At 34.0% G+C, this 21,059-nt stretch overlaps 1 protein-coding gene across 3 annotated transcripts in view; it reads left to right on the forward strand.

The window, feature by feature from the left end:
- The window catches only part of LOC140437615 (phospholipid-transporting ATPase VD), a 181,842-nt gene that overhangs the window by 143,370 nt on the left and 17,413 nt on the right, over positions 1–21,059 (forward strand). For 2 of the 3 annotated variants that reach the window (XM_072527224.1, XM_072527226.1), the window contains exons 5-10: positions 7,301–7,493; positions 11,079–11,281; positions 13,620–13,888; positions 15,257–15,456; positions 16,290–16,589; positions 17,628–17,945. In XM_072527224.1, coding sequence (XP_072383325.1) covers positions 7,301–7,493; positions 11,079–11,281; positions 13,620–13,888; positions 15,257–15,456; positions 16,290–16,589; positions 17,628–17,945 — 1,483 coding nt within the window. The remainder of the gene's footprint in view (positions 1–7,300; positions 7,494–11,078; positions 11,282–13,619; positions 13,889–15,256; positions 15,457–16,289; positions 16,590–17,627; positions 17,946–21,059) is intronic. The other variant, XM_072527225.1, reaches the window with a different exon arrangement.

Raw genomic sequence — 21,059 nt, forward strand, 5'->3', positions numbered from 1 at the left:
GGATTTTTTTCGCCGATTTATCATCGTTGATGAAACCTGGGTGCATTATTACACACCGGAAACCAAAGAACAGTCGAAACAGTGGCGCAAACGCGGCGAAGGGCCGCCGAAGAAGGCAAAGAGTGCACATTCGGCCGGCAAAGTGATGGCGACTGTTTTCTGAGATGTGAAGGGCATCATCAACATCGACTACTTGGAAAAAGGACAAACAATCAATGGTGAGTACTATGCAGCATTATTGGATCGATTCGATGCCGAATTGCGTCGAAAACAGGCCGGATTGGAACACAAAAAACTGCTCTTTCACCAAGACAATGCAGCGGCTCGCCGATCGGCCGTCGCCATAGCAAAATTACACGAATTGGGCTATGAATTGGTTGAACACCCACCGTATTCCCCAAATCTTGCCGCCAGCGATTTTTTCCTGTTTCCAAACTTAAAAAAATGGCTCGGAGGACGCCGTTTCGCAACAAATGATGAAGTCGTCGCTGAAAGTTCGGCCTATTTTAAAGAGCTCGAGCAACAATACTATTCAGTTGGGATAAAAAAATTGGAACATCATTGAAACAAATCGATTAATTGCAAAAACTTGTTTTTACTATCAAAGGCTAGTTTTTTATCAATCCACCCTCGTAAATGTCTTATCAAATAAAGTTAAGATCAAGTAAAATTTTATTAAAAAAAATAAACCTTTAAAAAGGAATCTATTAGATCATAAAGCCATGCTGCCATATGTGCCAGACTGAGCCTGGGTACGTAAAAGAAACACTGTGAAGTTTTGTAACAGACCCACACAAAGACGAATAAATTATTATGCGATTCAACAATTATTCATTTAAAATTATTTTAAAATTATACGTTTCTTTTGCAATTTAAAAAAATTAATATTTCAACATTCAATTACATTGAAACATTTTCACGGTCGCTTGATAAACATTTTACTGAATTTTAACTTATCAAAGGCCGTGTGGTATTTGCATTTTTATCAATAGTGTGGGTAAACGTGTCATTGCAATAAAAGAATTTGATAAGTAGTATCTATTATACTGTTTCAACAAGTCCGAGAATTAAACAGAAAATCATTTGTCTATATTATAATTTTTTTTATTTAAAAAATTTCCTGTATAAAAGGTATATTAATAAAAACCCTAACGGGCAAATCACAGAACGTTTTCGGAATAACGATTCCATCATCAGTGCTATCTGGATTTACATGTTTGAAGCCACGAAATATGTTGGTGAAAATCCTTTAAATGTAGTTTGATTCACTTTTAGTTACATCTTTGATAATTAAAAACTATGATGTTTAAGTTATAAGAGCAATTCATCACTTGGCACCGTACGAATCCACTGGGGTTGCTAGTCCTTAGACGAAGTGTCTGTGAGGACTTGTTGATAGTAACTCAGAAATTATTTGCTAATTTCTGTGGTCAATTAGTGGTTTTCAATATCAAATAACCCAAAAGGGACTATACTCATATGTCGTTCCTTTTTCTATTCGCTCTTACAAATTTTCTCTCTGAATTTACTGCCGGCGTTTTTAAATGTTCACACTTACAATTCGCGTGTTCACATAAAAAAATAATCAATAAAGAAAACTGCCGGGCTACGAAAATATTTGTCGTGGCTTAAACAAACATTTTTTGTGAAAATCGTGAAACATATTTTCGACGAATTTTTTTTAAGTTATGACTTTCAAATTTCTGAATGATTACGATTAGAGCTGAAATAAATTATTCGTATAATAATTTATTTGATCACTCGCTGTTACCTACGGTAATACAGTAACAATATTCTATTATTTATTTATGGTATACAAATAGTTCATGTATAGTCATTTGTTTGCGTTTTCTTTTAGGAAAGTATTTTCTCAATACCTTTGGACGAATAATTTATTTGTTTAATTTATACATCAATCGTGAGCTATAAAAAAATAAACCTTGTAATATCCAAAAATACACAAATCTAATCAAAAACAAACATAATTGGAAGAACAATTTGTCAGTATTGTATTCGTTTTCCTGCATAAAAAATACGAAATATTTTTAGAATTTTAAACATGTTTTATATATTTGGTGGTTTGATAAGTCACCTTAAAGAATTAGTTCTATGAGGGATAGATGTCAAATTGTATCGCGACTCAGCCATTAGTATATTTTTGACGGACATAAAGTTGTGTTTGGGAAAGTGACGCATATGGGGAAAAACATTTTTTTTCACTCATTAAAAATTATTATTTGAGTAATTAAATGGCGAAGAAAACAAAAGCAAAGCTGGGTAAATATTACGGAAGCAATGTTCCTTTAGACTACACCAGTGGTTCCCAACCTTTTTCCCATGATCGCCCTCTTAGACAAGTTTCACCAGTTATGAATACTACAATCGCCCCCCCTCCCCCACCCAATTAAATTGAAACAAATAATGAGTCTATACAAAAGGTAAGTATCCATATTTATTTATTTTTACATTTCGTAAAATGATAAATGGTTATATGTGTGTAAAAGAATTGTTAATGGCTTCCTTGGGCATGGTGTCCCTCACATAATCTCTTTATGTCTGGCTCAATGTTGTTTAATAACAACCTCAAATCCCCTCTTTCTATTATGTCGAGCCTATTTTTTTGTCTGTTTTTCAATATACACACAGAACTAAAATCTTTCTCCGCGAGATATGTTGTGGGGAATGCCAATAATAATAATTTGATTAGTCAAATTAGTCAGACTAGTCAAATCTTGGAATCGGGACTGCAGATCTTCTTTCAGTGTTTGAAGGTGGAGGCAGTATGTTTGAAGATCCTCAGAATCACCACAAGAAGGTCAGATCTCTTCTCTGCATATTTTCTTCAAAAATAGATAGTTTGTCAATTAATGCTCCGACTACTTCCTTCGCTTTGGCCATATTAATGTTCTTCCCCTGTAGTTGCAGGTTCATTTCATTTAATTTTTGAAAAAAATCTGATAAATAAGCGATGTCATTTCGCTTCTCTTGTAGTTATGTACTCAGTGTGGGGTCAGTAGTATTAAGAAATTCAATAACAGTATCGATGAGACTGAAGAACCGCCTTAAGCAATTGCCTTTAGAAAGCCAGCGGACTTCCCTATGTAGTAGTAATGTATTAAATATCACATCATTTTCTTCACAAAGTGTACGAAATATTCGATCATTCTTTGGTTTTGCTTTAATTTTATTTACCGCATCTATGACAAGTCGAAGAGAATCGTGTAACCTCCCACTCAAATTCTTGGCAGCCAAATGCTCTCTGTGAATGACGCAGTGAACACACAAAATTCCAGGTACTGCTTGTTTCAGATGTGCTACACCGTCAGTAGCACAGGTGATCATATTTAATAAGGGAACCTCTTTTTCCTCAAAAAATCTCTTAACGACCTCAAATATGAAAGATCCTTTTGTATCAGTAATCTGACTTCTAACAAACAGCATTTCCTCGGCCATTTCTCCATTGTCGTCAATGAATCGTACATATGACAGCAGCAAAGCTGTGCTCTCAGGGTACTCTCGTCAAGTTGCACAGTAAACTCTCTGCTTTTTAATTTGTTGCAGAGAACATCTTCACTGTCCTCTTCAAGTGATCCATAAGCCGAGACGGCTTCACGGCTTCGTTTGACAAAGATTTTGCACAAATGAGACACAATGGTAGATTCTTATTTCCTGGCAATTCAATGAATCCATATGTCAAATTCTCCGTTGAGTACTGCCGGCACTTTTTTTTAGGTGCTGACATTTTGAGAGCAAAACAAAAGAGTAATTAATTACACCTTATTGAGAAGGCAAAGCATAAAAACACTATCTCGCAATTCTCAATAAATAATTATATTGCCACGCGTCGACGTCTCTGTCCGAATTCTAACATTGTGACTAATAATGATTCTAATATTGTGACGCCTCGTGTTCGATAAGATAAGTGGTTATGTCCGAATTGAAAGACAGACTTAACAGTGTCACAACCAAATCATAGTATCTTTATTAAAATAACAATTCACTGAACACAATGACTGTCAGTTGAAACAAAACAACTTTATATACCACACTACAAAACTAGGGAACGAAAGAGTCCACATTTGAAGTGACGACAACCGACAAACGTACTTCTCATCATTCTTATTCCACTTCTCTCTCTTTCTCTTTTGTGCGGATGATCGCACAATACGAAAGCTCGATCAAAGGAGAATGCAGAATTCGTTATAATGTATAATTATAACGATAATGTATAGAATTAAATTGTATTATGATTCATAGCTCTCTGTGACTAGACGAGATGTTTGTGTTATTATTACCTGCATTGGTATACATATATTTACTTTTTATTATCCTATGGATATCCGATCGAAAGTATTGTATTTTTGTTCTCTTTTCTTATTTTTCTCAATTACCCATTTCTCGTTTTCCGGGTGCTAAACGTCCCTCTTATCGCCCCCTTTTCTCTGTCGCCCCCCATATCGCCCTCTTCGCTCTATCGCCCCCCTGAATATCTCAAACCGCCCTCCGGGGGGCGATCGCCCCCAGGTTGGGAATCACTGGACTACACGATCAAATTTTAATTTCGTTAATAAAGTCGTCCCAGGAACGCATTTCAAAAATATTGGCAATACCACTTTGCAGTCATCTACTTTAAAATGTGTCCATTTTTTAACGTTGCGTTAACGCAACATTGGAACTATATATTGTATTTTCACTTGTGCTAATCTTTAAAAACAATTTGGATGCAATGGTGTATTACATTTTTTACACATAAAAACAGTTGTACTTTTACATAGCCTATAACGCCTTCTCCAGTTTTCAGTATTGCTTTTAATCAAATGGCCCACATTATTCAAACGCGGGGTAAATAGTAAGGATGAACGAGAACCAAGACCTCTAACAGATTTTGTGCTACTTCGACTACATTGCTTCGACTAAATTATTACAAATCACTTTATTTTCGTACTTTGTAATTGACATTCACATGGACAGGTTTGCTTCATTTTAAATTATGGATGATAAGGATCAGTTTGTCCAAAGACGTCCAGGGCAGAAATATGAAAGGGGGAGTGCCTAAAAAGGGAGTTAGCCAAGGAAATAATTATCACTTGATAGAAAGAATCATTTTCCATTGGAATCACACCGGAAATTTAAAAGAAATCGCAGGAAAATGCATAAACAGCATGCCTAGGAGAGTGGCTGCACTGCTTAAAGTCAAGGGTGGCTTAACAAAATATTATGGTATAGTAAAATATTGGAATAATTTACTTTGTTTTTGTTTAATAAATATGCAAAAAGGTTACTACTATCAATTGTGTTATGTGTGTTATGTCATAGTTATAATTATAATTGATAATAAAACACAGAAAACTAGAATTTGAAGTGAGTCTAATAAATTGAGCAAGGACTGTAACTTACCCCAAGAAAAGATTTAATATGTGAATGAATTTTGAACTGAAGCATGCCTTTTTATAGATAAAGAATATTTTCCTTTCTTCAGAATTGAAGTGTGACATGGCAGTGCAGAGTTGTCAACTGACAGATATACTGTCCATTGAAGTGAGGCATATAAATTTATATGTTCCATGTCTGTGACATAAAACCGACTGGAGTCAAATACAGGAATTATAACTGAAATAAATGAAGATTGAAGATGAAAAATAAATATTAAATAGGATATTTAGTTGATTTAAGAATTTAGATAAGAATTGGACGCCAACTATTTTTAGAACAAAAATAGTAAAATGAAAGTTAAAGTTAATTAATGATAAAATCAAAAGAAATTGAAATAAAAATAACAAATGTGGCGTTTATAACATTAAATGTTTGTTATTCTCCTTTAATAATTATTTTATTTTATAGACACCGTATAACTAACATAAAGCAAGCAAACTGATTAGCCGAGCATACGAAAGACAAAATAACTAACACCACGTGTTTATCAGTCAGATTTACACAAGAAATTAGTCAATTCTATATATTATACTTATTGTCCCACGGTTGCTATATTCAAAGTCCCGAAACGACATTATTTTCTAAAAACAAATAAATTTTACGTTTGGAATATTATTACTTTATGTCCTAAGCTGTGAAAATATCTTGTGAATGATAAAACAATTGTTTTATCAGTCACAGGGATGTATATTGTCCTCGTTATTGTTCAATACATATTCAGAGCACATTATGAACCTAGCGCTAACGGACATAGACGAGGGAATACTTATAAACGGAGAACGATTGAACAACATAAGATACGCTGATGATACTGTCATTTTTGCAGGCAGTCTTGAAGGTCTCCAGGGTGGCAGAAGTAAGTAGCAGGTTTGGGCTTGATTTTAACATCAAAAAAACCAAATACATGGTTATAAGCAAAAATAGGATACCACCTCGTCCATTACTAGTTAACCAACAACTTATAACACAATTCACCAACTTTTGTTATCTGGGTGCAAGCTTAAATGAACGGTGGGACCAATCGACGGAAATTAAGATAAGGATCGAGAAGGCAAGATCAGCTTTCGTCTAAATAAAAAAAAAAAAATCTTTAACATCCACGATATAAAATTGGAAATAAAAGTTCGTTTACTAAAATGCTACGTATTCTCTGTTCTTTTATATGGCGTGGAGTCATGGACCTTAACTGAAGCATCACCGAAGAGACTACAAGCATTTGAGATGTGGTGCTATAGACTCATGTTGAGGATTTCCTGGATAGACAGAGTAACTATAAAACGTCGCAAACTAGAATACCGGGGCCATATAATGCGCAATGAACAACGATATGACCTACTTCGGACCATACTTCAAGGTCAATTGCATGGGAAAAGAGGTCCAGGACGAAGAAGAATATCCTGGATGCATAACCTGTGAAAATGGTTTAACTTAACCACTACCGGACTTTTCAGGGCAGCAGTCAACAAAGTCAGAATAGCCATGTTAGTGTCCAACATCCGTAACGGATAGGCACCATAAGAAGAAGAAGATAAAACAGTAATAACTAAATATTTTAAAGCATTTTTTAAAGAATATACCTCTTTTGTAATAATTTCTATAGTTATTTTGTTACTTTTAACAATGTTTCGAATTATATTTTGTGCGTGAAATTTTTTTTTTCTAAATTGCTAAATCTTTCTTTCCACAATACTATTCGCAATTTATAAAAAAACTTCCGTATACATGTAAAAACAATTGCATTCAATGTGTTGCTATGGGTCTAAATGGGTAAAGAGTTACATATCGTAGATTAAGAACTCTATAATTATTGATTAAACTTATTTTGTTCAAATTTCTTGTTGTTTTTAATATAATATTTTCTTTTCAGCAAAGTGTCTTTGAACCTAGTAAATTTCGGAGCTCAATCGAAGTGGAAGCGCCTACTACAAAAATTTATAGATTCCATGGTGCGATAGTACACCCAAATGGAAGTAGAGTACCAGTTGGAACTGATAATTTATTATTAAGAGAGTGCCTTTTAAAAAATACTGACTTTGTAGAAGGAATTGTTGTTTACGCAGGTAAGTTTTCTTTTCTTAGTATTACTATCAATACGGGAGTTGTTTTAATTATCTTCTTCTTCTTTAGCTTTAAGTAATCCTGCCATAGGCCTCCCCCAAATCAATCCAGTGTTTTCTATTTTGCACCACTTGCTTCCAGTTGTGTCCTCCGATCTTCTTAATGTCATCAGTCCATCTCATTTGTGGTCTTCCTCTGCTTCTCTTTCCTAATCACGGTCTCCATTGTTGTATTTCGTGGTTCCATCTTTTATCCTTCAGTTGGGCATTGTGTACTGCGAAGCTCTATTTTAATTTGACAGCATGTTCTCCTGCCTCTTTTACTTTGGTTTTGCTTCTAATCAATTTGTTTGTTTTTTTGTTTGTAAGTCTCACCCCGAGCATTGATCTTTCCATGGCTCCTTGTGCCTTTACTATTTTATCTATATTAGACTTGGTGAGTGTCCACGCCTGTGAACCATACGTGAGTATAGGGAGGATACACTGATCGTAAATTCTGGTTTTCAAATATTGTTCTATTTTAGTACTTTTTAAGATCCAACTCAGTTTTCCAAATTCTGCCTACCTAACTTTATTCTTCTGATAATTTCGGCAGTTTGATTCTCTTTGTTAATTTTTATTATCTGTCCCAGGTAGATGTATTCGCTTACTGTTTCTAAATTTATGGCGTTCAACGTTATTTCTCTAATGTTCGGTGTATTTGTCATTATTATTGTTTTTTCCAAGTTCATCTTAAGACCTACTTTTTCCGAAGCTTGAAATAGTCGCGTCATCATTGCCCAAAGTTCTATGGAGTCGAATGCCTTTTCATAATCAATGAATTCAATGTGTAAGTGATATTCATTGGCTTTCTCTATTAGCGTTCTGATTGTAAGAAGATGATCCGCTGTACTGTAATCCTTTCGGAATCCTGCCTGCTCTACCGGTTGATAGCTGTCGAGCTTTGACGTTAACCTGTTAGTTATTACTTTCATAAACAGTTTGTACATTTGGGACAGCAGGGAGATTTTTCTATAGTTATTTAGATCTTCCCTGTCTCTTTGTTTGAAGAGAAGTATTGTCAAACAATCATCTGGGAGTTCTCCTCTGTGAAAACATTCGTTGAAAAATTTTTTCAATTCTTCGAGAATAATTTCACTCTCCTCCTTCAACATTTCTACAAGTATTCCATCTGAGCCCGGAGCCTTATTGTTCCTTAGTTGTGCCATAGCTTGTTTTATTTCGAAGGAGTCTATGTTAGGGAGTATTTCTAATTTTAATTATCGTATTCCTATAAAATGTTAATACTATGCAATTTTTCATCAGTATCCTGTAAATCTTTCAAGATTATCTAATGTAATACATCACTATCATTCGCCTTGCCTTCCCAAACCTACGTACATGAAACTAGTACTTTTTAAAATCATTCCAGCATCCAAAGTTATCATTTTATTTGTAATAATATCCTACAGGTTTTCTCCTACTAAGTTTTAAACCTTTTTACTCAATAGCTTGTCTCCACTCTTCCAGTTTTTTGTAAATGTCATTCAGTGTTTCCTATTTACACTACATCATCAGTATACTTTAAGACAATCACCACAGAATGGCGGTTCCAGAAACCAATTAGCCAATTTATTCTTATCTTCGCTAAAGCTTTTCAAATTTCCGGAGTGATATCATCTGGTTCAACTTCTTTAGCTTTATTTCTTTAACTTCCTTATTTTAAGTATTTGAGTAACTTGTTTGTTACTTTGCTGGACCACTGCTGTTCCGTTAGCTTTGCTGGTTTTCTGTCAAATTCTTTAGTTAATTAACTGTTCAACTACTTTTCCATCACTTTCTGACATTGTTTTTATGAACTAGTATTTTGTTATTGCGATTTCGGATAAATCTAATCTGATTAAAAAATTTTGCTCTATATTTGGCTAGTTTCTATTTCTTTGCTTCACCATCCCTGGTATCAAGTTCTACTATATATGATCAGGAGTACAATCCTCTGGATCGTATAGATTCTTATATTTTTTGCTTTAGCTTTGGTATTATATTTTCTGGATAAACAAGACTTTCAGACCAATTTTCATTATATTTTCATTTATATTTCAACTCCTTCTATCCTGTCAGTCTCCATCTTTCTTCCTTTCATTGCGTCATCTACTCCGTCCCTAAAGGATCGTTGAGATCTTCCTCTCTTCCTTCTCATTATGTGCAACTCCATTGTTTAAGATTATTCAGTATCTTGAGGTCGCTTTTCTGACCATCTTTCTTTTCTATAAAATCGACTAAGTCTATATTATTACGTTTCTTAACATGTTCATTATTTTTTCTGAGAGTTAATATTATATATACTTTCTATTACTAATATTTAAAAGGTAATAAACAACATCATCCACGAACTATGTGGCTCAACATGGGGGAGCATCGACAACTCAGGTATTCAATGTCCACTGAAGATTGCTTGCAGCAGTCGTGCAGCTATATATTATCTAAACATTATTTGTTTTTATTATTTCGAAGATATTAGTTCAATTGCTTCTTCTTCTCAACAGAAGCAACAGCTTTTCTACCTTTCTCATTCCCGCAATTTCACAGGACTGCCTTTATTTGATTTCTTCTCTTTAATTGGTCTTTTTACTTTGATCTCTACATAAGTTGCAACTGCAACAGAAAAGTAGTAGTAGAGAAGTATTTAGACAACATTAAATAGTACAGAAATGAAGGTAAACCAATTGTATATGTTGGTGATACCTATGTACTTGCAGGACACAATAGGCCAAACAGCTGGTCAGACGATAATGGCAAGGGATTGTTCAAGGATTTCAAAAGGAAGATGATTTTTTAGGTGCCAAGTCGGGAGATTATCATGGTAACATAAATAGAGATAATTACGAAAAATAGTTAAATGAACAGTTAATCCCAAATTTGCCTGTATGATCTGTTGGGGTCACTGACAATGCTCCATACCATAATGTACAAATTTGTAGAGCACCTACCAGTAATTTTAAAACAGCGGATATGTTAACTTAATTGACAGAAAAAAAGATACTATTTGTACAATATCATATTCAATATAAATTTGACAAGTTACTGCAAGAATGAAGACATTTCCTTACAACTTCCATCATATCATCCACACTTAAACCCTATAGACATGTTTTTGGTCGCAAATAAAAAATGAAATTATAAATCAATGTTGTTACCTAATTTTACATTAGGAGCTGTAAAAGTGTTGGCGGAACAGAAATTTGCCAAAGTAACTGTACATAACTGGAAGAAATTGTGTGAACATTTTGTCAAGGTCGAAAATAAGTACTTGGAAAATGATGTAATTACTGCAGAGTTGAGGATTGATTTTAATCATTTCACCAACATCAACAGTGGCTCTGATTATGAAAGTGAATAACATAACATTCTTATTTCTATCTTTTTTGTGCCTATCTTCAACAATTTGACTTATTTCAAATCATAAGATTATTTTGGTATGTCACTTCTTTATTAGGTTAGGTTACTGCACCAAGAAATTCTCGCCACTGCATTCTGAAAATTCTAAATTATAAGCAAAGAAGCAAAATTCATATAATCCGGACTTTAAATTACACTTATTTGTTCCAGGTCACGAAACTAAAGCGATGTTAAACAATGGTGGACCTAGATATAAGCGATCTTCTGTAGAGAAACAAATGAACCAAGACGTTATTTGGTGTGTTTTTATTTTAATATTTATGTGTGTGTTGGGAGCCATCGGTTGCAGACTTAGTGGCAACACGGAAAGTGAATCCTTTTTAGCCTTTTGGACATTTATTATTATTTTACAGGTATGATTTTTAATATCGTTTATAGTTTGAATGAGAAGTAAAAGTTGATATTGCGAATTACTAAAAAAGAATAAAAGCAAGACAAAGATAATGGTGGTACCACTAACAGCTGTTTACATGGGTATAAGATGATTACATTAGCTTCAACTACTTAGTTTCTGTGATTAGTAACAATGCAAATTACGAAAACGTGGTTCGAAGGTAAATTGGTATGGCCAAAAACGCTTAGAGTCTCTTAATAAAGATAAGGACAGATATATACATATATATATATATATATATATATATATATATATATATATATATATATATATATATATATATATATATATATATATATATATCTATATGTTACGAGCAATGTCCGAAATTGGACAATCCTAGCATTGTACAGAAAATCTTGTCCACTTCAAGCATTGTACCCTTTTACTGTACAATTTCCGAAATATATATAATCGGCGGACTTTGTATAAAGGAATTGCTGTACAATGTTCGAATTTCAATAAGTAGCCATACGTCAAAGTTTGAGATAATATATCAGATATCGATTTTTACGATTTGTTATTAACGACAAACAAACATAAATCCATAATTAATCAGCGTTTTTGACTTTTAGATTCATACAATTAAATTATTTTAAATTATCATACATATCTCTTGAAAATCTAAGATGTTTTACAAACATCTTCCCTATATTATAGTGATGTATCTATCTCTTGAAGCTTTGAAATGTTTCACTAACAATATCTCTATTGTAGAACAATTTCTTCTTCGATTCGATTTTTCAATTTTTGATTTGGTGTGTCGCTTGTCAATAATAATCGATTCGAACTCAATTTGTGTACAATGTTAGGATTGTCCAATTTCGGGCTTTGCTCGTAACATATATATATATATATATATATATATATATATATATATATATATATATATATATATATATATATATATATATATATATCTCCAAAGCAACAACAATGTGACTAGTAAACACATTGCTCTGCTCAATATTTCTGTATGGTGTCCAAAACTTGGATACTTTGGTTATTAGAGTGCAAGAAGATCGATGCATGTACGATGTGGTATTAGAAAAGAATGTTTTGAATACCCTGGACGACTTATCGCACAAACGCTCCTACTTTAAACCAACTTAATATTAAAATAAGACCATCCCGTATCGGCCCGTAGAAACGAAAATAATTTAGAAATATTGGGCCCTATTGTGTATCATCTACATAAATAATTACATACAAGTCTAAAATTCGGAAAACGTATAGAAGATTACAATTCTCAATCTCTACCTCTACCTCCCTTTCCCTCAACTTCTAACAGCTGAATCATTCGTCCCACATTTTTCTCATTTATACATCTGACGTGAACAAACCGTTGCAGTCTTTGTTTTGAAAGCCTTTTTGAGACTGTAGTCACCTCAGCTCTTTCCTTAATCACGTCATTCTTGATCTTGTCCGTTCTAGACCCAACATACACTGGAATATTTTTATTCCAGCTACCTCCATCTTTTCTTCCTGAACAATCTTTACAGGCCGTACTTCACCGCCGTATACCAATACAGGCCTCACCACACTCTTGTATATCTTTCCTTTCAGCTCTTCCCCTAAGATTTTTACATCATAGAGTACCCCAGTCATTCGTTTCCAGATAAACCAACTGACCTGTATCCTGTAGCACTTTCTTGATATAGTGTCCCATTTTTCGTTATGTGGAAGCCAAGGTATTACATTCTTATTTGGGGTCCCGCATGATCTGTCTCTTCTCTGGTAGTCTTCATTTAGCAACTTTCTAAAGTACTCATACCACCTTTGCTTTATTTCAATATCGGATCTTAACACTCTTCCGTATTGTGAATTTGATGAATTGTCTCATACATAAAATTACATAAAATGTAATTTACTGTTCTTTCAAACATTTATTTAATTTGACAGTAACATCTGACATCATCTACTGAATTGGCTCCAATAACAAATTGCTGTCACAACTGTGCAATTTTTTAGCTTCTGTTGGTTTTCGTTTTTCCAGTCAGAACCATTTTATTGATTTTTAAAAGTTCCATTATCAACTCACAATTATTTTCTTGCGTTTTTTTTTTAATGGAAGCTATATCAACAAAAAGACAGTAAAATATTGAGAAAACAAACTAAAATACAGAAATAAACAAGTGGTTGAAAATAACATAACATACCATAGTATGTTCATAGTATAGTGTATAATAAAGAAACTCAATAACTGGTGAATAAACAGATAATAGGATTAAATTGCTCGAATGAATTCAACAAATATAATATCTGCTAGTTTGTATCTAATTTTATTTTTGTTTTAGATCATGATTCCTTTATCTCTATACGTAACTCTAGAAATGTGTAAGATAATTCAAGTTTACCATATTCACCATAATGCTGATCTCTACGATCCATTAACAAACAAGAGGACTGAATGCCGTGCCTTAAATATAACAGAAGAACTCGGTCAAATCCAGTATATTTTTTCTGATAAAACTGGTACTCTGACGGAGAACCGTATGATATTCCGAAGATGTGCCATAGCCGGTATTGATTACGAACACGATCTACTCGAAAATGAAACAGCCGGGTAAGTTGTTCTTTATTAAATACATACATACGTATCCTCCTCCTCATTCCTTGAGCCCTTATCAGGTCGTGATGACACTCTAAATATTATTGGCTTGCTGCCTCAATTGGCTGCGATCCTGTGCCATATGGACGGCTTCATGTAGGGATTTTCCCACCAGAGTCTTCATTTGATCCTGTTGGAGATCTTCCTCTTGGTCTTCGCCCTTCTATCTTTCCTTCTACAGTAGTTCCATGGCCCTGGCTCTTCTAGCTATGTGGCCGAAGTAAATTAGATATGTTCGGTTTACTTTTTTTAATAGCTATTACATGAAGCTCTTCCAGAATTGACAGGTTGGTTCTGTGTTCTATTCAAGACACGCGTAGAATTCTTCTATAGACACATATTTCGTGGGCTTTGATCTTATTCCCATCGATTTTTTGAGAGTCCATGTTTCAGCTGCTTATGTAGCAATGGTTTATAAAAATAACCGAATTTTGTTTTTTTTTTATTTAAAAACGGTGCTGCGTTTTCTAACACTTTGGAAAAAATAGTATCGTGAAGGTGTTTCAATTGAGTGTTTAGCAAAGTTTCATAGCAACAAAGCAGAAATGTTGCACCATTTCATAACCATGGATGAAATAGGTTCATCACTTCACAGCCGAGATAAAAGAACGATCAAAACAATGGATTCAAAAGGGAAAACCGACTCCAGAGAAGTCGACGATCATTCATCTGCAGGCAAAATCATGGTCGGTTTTTTGAAATGCGCTTGGGATAATTTTTTTGGCTATCTTAAAAAGGGGAAAAGTATCAACGGCGAGTATTATGCGAACATATTGCAATATTTGAGGGGAGAAATCAAGCATTTAGCTAAGAAAAAAGTGTTGTTTCATGAAGACATTGAGCCAGCTCACGGATCGGTTCTTGCAATGGCCAAAATTCATGAATTAAAGTTTAAATGTCTACCTCATGCACTCTATTCGGCAGATTTAGGCCCCTAGGATCATGTTTCGTTCTTAAACGTGAAAAAATCGATACAAATTTTCCAACCGTGAAGAAGTGATGGTAACATCTAATGGCTATTTTAAGGAGCAAGATAGTTTTTATTATAAAAAGAGTATTAAACTTACTGTACATACCTGGGAAAAGTGTATGGAGCTGAAAGGAGATTCTGATGAAGAATAAATACCTTTTTTCCTGTTTTTGTGTTTATTTTATTAGGTCCGGTCCTTATGGAACAACCAATTTTTAATAGTGATCAAAAAGGTGTAAATCGGTCTCCACGAAGCGGTTCGTGGAGACTTGTTTTACTGCTAACACCCTTTTTAAGAACCTAATAATTTTTACTTTTTTTCTATTCTGTTATTAATTATTGCTTATTTTTAGAAACCCTGAGAAATCGATCCTAAATTGCTCGGTTGCAGTTAACACTCGATTGATTTCTGACTTGCAGTTGGAAGGGATCTTCTCAGATGTTACCAAATCATACCATTCTGCTAGGATTCAAGAGTTTTTATTATTATTGGCACTCTGCAACACTGTAGTTTGTTCAAAACATCCTCATCATGATCTCATGAACGCCAGTGGTAAGTTCGTTCGAATTTTTGTATATATATTTGGATCATTTTTAAAATAGTTTTCAGCGATATAAAAATATAGACAACTCATCTCTAAGAAAATTCTTGAATTGTAGCTTACTTAGTGTACACGCACCTACGGAAGAAAAGGAAGACTACGACAAAGATGAATTCTACAACACCTTGGATAAAGTGTCATGACGTGAAAATAATTGTGTTAGACCTGTGAATTTTTCATGCATAAAATACACTGTGAGTGCAACAATTTTTACATGGGACAAACCGCAAGACCACTAAGTGTCAGGATAAATGAGCATGAAACGTACATAAAAATCAGTTACTTCGACAAATCACAGATATGCAAACATGCTTGGGATAATGAGCACAGAGTACAATTGAAAGATGCTTAATAGTCATGAAAGAAACAGACATGAAAAGATAAAAATCAAAGAAGCATATAATACATATACAACACACCATACATAAACACATAGTACACCATACATAAAATATAATACATGAACACACAAAACAATCAGAATTTGATGTCATCCTGAGGGTATAAACATCACCCTCAGGATTATCAACTAAAAACATGGCTATATGCCTACAAAATCGAGGCAACGATGCCTACAAACTACAAACAACGTGGTTATAATAAGCGCTCAGTATTTTAAAATTAACTTTTTTTAAAACGATTTCCGAAGTCGAAATCGAAACGTCAAATAAATATAAAATGAAACTTTTTTTTTAAATCAATTGTGACAACCCCATATAAACATAATATTTAACTTAGACATGTCACAAGAAAACAGTTTTAGAGCCTTTTTAATATATTTTAGGTTTTATCGAGGAAACTCCGTATGACAAATTAGATCAAAACTCTAGCGAGAGCAGTTCCACCAATACGGCCACGCAATCACTGTCTTCAAACGACAAGTACTCACGTCTGGAAGAATCACGTTCGGTAACTCCCTCTCCCCCTTTAAATACATATTTATTTGATACTAAGAGACTTCAGCATAACCCTACGCTTTCGCCTATAGATTCTATAGAATCATCACCTTCTTGCGAAGTTCCTACGATCGAAGCCACCGCGCTGCCGAAGGTTCCACGACCGAAATTGCTCAATATGCCTATCGGTAAGTACGAAGATTTTTATTAATAACAAACAATAGATATTCAATATCTGGTTAGCATTTCACCATATAATCAATGGAAAATATACTTCCATAGTTGACTTTGGCTTTAAAAATTTCATTTAGTCTAACTATGAATGTTCTTTTATCTTGTACAATATGTCAACGTTAGGTGAAACTCTTTCTGTAGCTGCTGAATTGTCATTTAGGTGGACATTTTCTATTAACTTTTCGAATATGCTTATTTTAAAAACTTTGGAGATAACAGGATTATTATAAGATGGATCACTTGACCAATTTAAATCAGTGTCTGGTAAAGGATGCAAACCCATTAAAATAAAGACCCTAACAATGCCCTTATTTCTTTTTGGTTAATGTTTCTGTAGTTTGGCTGTCTTTTTGCACATCCTATAAATTCTTTCTTTGAGTAACAATTTATTCTACTACGTAAGAAGAAAAGAAATTCTCAAAACAAAATATTGGTTGGCTTTTATGGGTTGGTTTTGTGGCTAGAATATTTCTTTCAGGGGTCCGTTGTCTAGTAGATATTTGAAATCCTTGCTCAGCAGTAAGATTAGTTAGGGTAACCATTGGAGTCCGTTATACCAAGACACTTTGTTTTCTTGTGGATTATTCTTAGCTGTTCTTTCAGTTGAGGAATTAATCTGATAGAATATAGAAGGAACATCTTCATTAGCTTAACCATTAATTGTTCAATTCTGGTGTCAATAACGTCACCATTGGACTTACCACAAACAGAAGTAGATGGAGATAATATAAAAATGCCGTCGTCATCATCATCGCAGTAGAGATCAACGTCAGAACATGCTAAATTATAACAGCAATTTTAATGTTTGTGACGCACCACTTTTCTCGTTTTCTTGATGGATTTGGAAAAAAAAAATTAATCTCAAAATGCCACAATAACTTGAGATTCATATTTTGTTGTTTATTTCCCAGAAGATATTCGATAATATTTAATAAATAAAAACAATTTGGGGCTGTATTTAACTTTCAAACTAATTCACTTATTTTCACAAGTAGGTTTTCTGAAGAAATGCACCAATCTGACCGACGAGCAGAAGGTAAAATTAAACGCATCAACGACTCCTTCTCCGTTTGATCACAAACCAATTTTTGAAGCGGAAAGTCCCGACGAGTTGGCGTTAGTGGACACGGCGTACAATTATGGAACGCGGCTATTGAAAAGAACTCCGACGTCTGTTTGCGTAGAAGCGGCGGAAAACGGAAAGATGCACTTCGAGATTTTAAACGTGCTGCCCTTCGACTCCGTAAGAAAAAGAATGAGTATAATTGTGAGGCATCCGCATACGAAACAGATCATTTTATACACGAAAGGTAAGTTGGTATAATAAACCATATTTTTAGATATAGCTGAAATAATATTTTGTTATGGAAGTTAGTTTGTAGCGACAGTTTTTTTAGTTTAGTTAAACACCCTCGAAAATAGTTGTTACCCGCCATTAACTTTAACACTTTAAAATAATTAACAACAAAAAGTAAATGTTAGGATCTGTCCATCTATCCTTACTTGCTTTATCCTTTTCAGCTACTTGCTTTTCCTTTTTAGCATAAGGTAAATGCGTTTCCTGGTCTCTTCCATTGATTTCTAACTCCATCCCTTCCGATATCTTCCTTTTTCTTTCTTTTTTTATTCCTGGACAACAATATGTTAACTGCTTATTTCATTGCTTGTCCAAAGTGTCCAATGGGAATATGGCACGAGAAGAAGAAGAAAGCTGTTGTTAAACCAGTAATGGCCTACATTGCTGAAACCCGAGGTGATACAAATCTAACGCAAAAAATGACTGTAAAAACGGAAATGAAAGGATTTTGTAGAGTACTAAATTATATATTAAGGAGAGTTCGCAGCGCAAGTACAAGGTACATATAGAGAAGCTTCCTAATCCTAAAGATTTGTTTATTATAGTCGAAGATCATTGCGAGATCCCTACGTTCATAATGTAGACAAGAATGGCGAGTGTCAGATTATTCTGACACAAGTTTTAAAGCTCGTTATACTGTTCATACGTTGATTAAAGTAAAGTTAGCATTTTAGAAGAATGAAAAAGTGTATTTTTAATTGTATGTTTATAATATGTATATTATTAACACTATCGATCGACGCATACTTTAACTGGTATTCCCGGAACTGACAGTCGGCATTTCACTCGAGTTTTTTACAGCTAGCAACCCTAATTTGCGACCATTTTTTCTCAGGCAACCTTATATTATCGTATTAAAAAAATTAGATTTAATTTGATATAAAAACATGAATTCACGTCATGAGCAGCGTATTTTATTTAAAAAAATAAATGAATGAAATTTTTGTTCAAAAATTAATTACCACTCATTTAATTAATCAACAATATGGACTCAATAAACGTTAAGAAGACAAAGCTTATGATAATTAGCAAGAAAAGAATAACAGAAGGTCAACTCTACGTCAACCAATCCCCTGTAGAAAGACTGACGCACTACAACTACTATAATAAATGAAGAATGGACCAACAACCAGGAGATTAGAGCACGCATCGGAAAAGCTAGATCCACCTTCAATCGGATGGGAAGAGTCACAACCTCTCTCGTGATACAAAAGTAAGAATGCTGCGATGCTACGTCATCTCTGTCCATTTTTATGGTGTTGAATCGTGGACCTTGAACGAAGATATGTGCAGAAAACTGGAAGCATTTGAGATGTGGCTATATCGGAGAATGCTTAAGATCCCGTGGACTGACCGAGTCACAAATGAGGAGGTCCTCAGAAGAATGAATAAGAATCGAGAAGTACTGACCACCATGTTATAATTTTTAAATATATGTAACTGACTAACTACGTTAACAACGTAGTGATATTGCAGTGGGATCTCGTACTATTATCATCATTCTGGCTTTACAAGCCTGTTTGAGTTCTAGTGTCCTCAAGAATTTCTCTCCACTCGTCCCTATCCATCGCGTTCATTCTCCAATCACGTTTTCCCCTATTTCTTAGATCTTTATCGATGTTATCAAGAAACTCTGTTCTGCGTCTTCCTCTTCTTCTCTGACCAATAGCTCCGCGTCATATGCCCTATCCACCTCATACGTCCTATCTATGTATTTTACGATATCTGGTTTTGATTCTGGTATCAAAAAATGTTGGGAATTGAATATTATGGAGAGAGAGAGATATTCTGGTTCTCTCGTAAAAGAGAGGGTTCGTTCTTTTTTATTTATATGTTTCTTTGAAACGGTCAGCGATAGTATGATGGAAAGTAGGATGCGATTTTATCGCACATATGGATGATGCGTATGCTAATGACAAGTACATTCTTGTGAAATTTAAGGGTGGTTCCCCGGTTAACATTTTAAACTTTTAATGTGGCTAGTACATATTGCTCCTGTAAGTATTCTAAATGCTGTATTTTATATGACGTCTAGTTGAGCAAGAAGTGTCTTCTTTACAATTGGGTATACAACTGATGCATAATCCAGTTTTGATCGTACTAGTGATTTGTAAATATAAATAAAATTTTTAAAATCTCAGCCCCAATTACGATTGCACAGTGTTCGCATTACCTTTATACCAGATTGACAAGATTGCTTAATTTGCATAACATGGTATTTTCAAGATAGTTTCTTATCAAAGATCATTCTTGTAAAGTGCTGTTTATTTGAAAATGAAATACATTTGGTTTTGGTTGTAGAAAATTGCAATCCCAGAGCTTTCGACCAGTTTTTAAGATGATTTATTGCGCATTGTAAATTTTTCTGTATAGAAAGAATATTTTTTTCTCTTGAATATATAACTAAATCATCAGCATATAAGCTCACCTTAACAATTGCTTAATTTGCATAACATGGTATTTTCAAGATAGTTTCTTATCAAAGATCATTCTTGTAAAGTGCTGTTTATTTGAAAATGAAATACATTTGGTTTTGGTTGTAGAAAATTGCAATCCCAGAGCTTTCGACCAGTTTTTAAGATGATTTATTGCGCATTGTAAATTTTTCTGTATAGAAAGAATATTTTTTTCTCTTGAATATATAACTAAATCATCAGCATATAAGCTCACCTTAACAAGTTCTGGAAAGATTTGGTTTATCGCTACTAAGAATAGCGTTAAACTAATAACAGGCCATCAAAGTAGAAATGCGAAGATTTCTATTGACGAAACCAAAATTCTAATTTTTGCTTTAATCTGTGCCTTCGATAAATTGCAAGGCAAAACAGATGTAACACATGCTAAAAGATGTAAGAGATATATGAATAATCTAAAAGTTGCATTCCAACAGTGGAAGGCACAGATTAAAGCAAAAATCTGAATTTTGGTTTAGTCAATATAAATCTTCGCATTTCTACTTTGATGATTTATTCCCAGATGTCGCTATAGCGTCTATATTGTAGCCATTTTATGGTTGCTTTTTTTGACGGAAAAGATCTGATTTCACGTTTAGAGCTGTACCAGTCAC

Source organism: Diabrotica undecimpunctata, chromosome 3 (assembly GCF_040954645.1).
Source record: "Diabrotica undecimpunctata isolate CICGRU chromosome 3, icDiaUnde3, whole genome shotgun sequence".
In the NCBI taxonomy this organism is placed as follows: domain Eukaryota; kingdom Metazoa; phylum Arthropoda; class Insecta; order Coleoptera; family Chrysomelidae; genus Diabrotica; species Diabrotica undecimpunctata.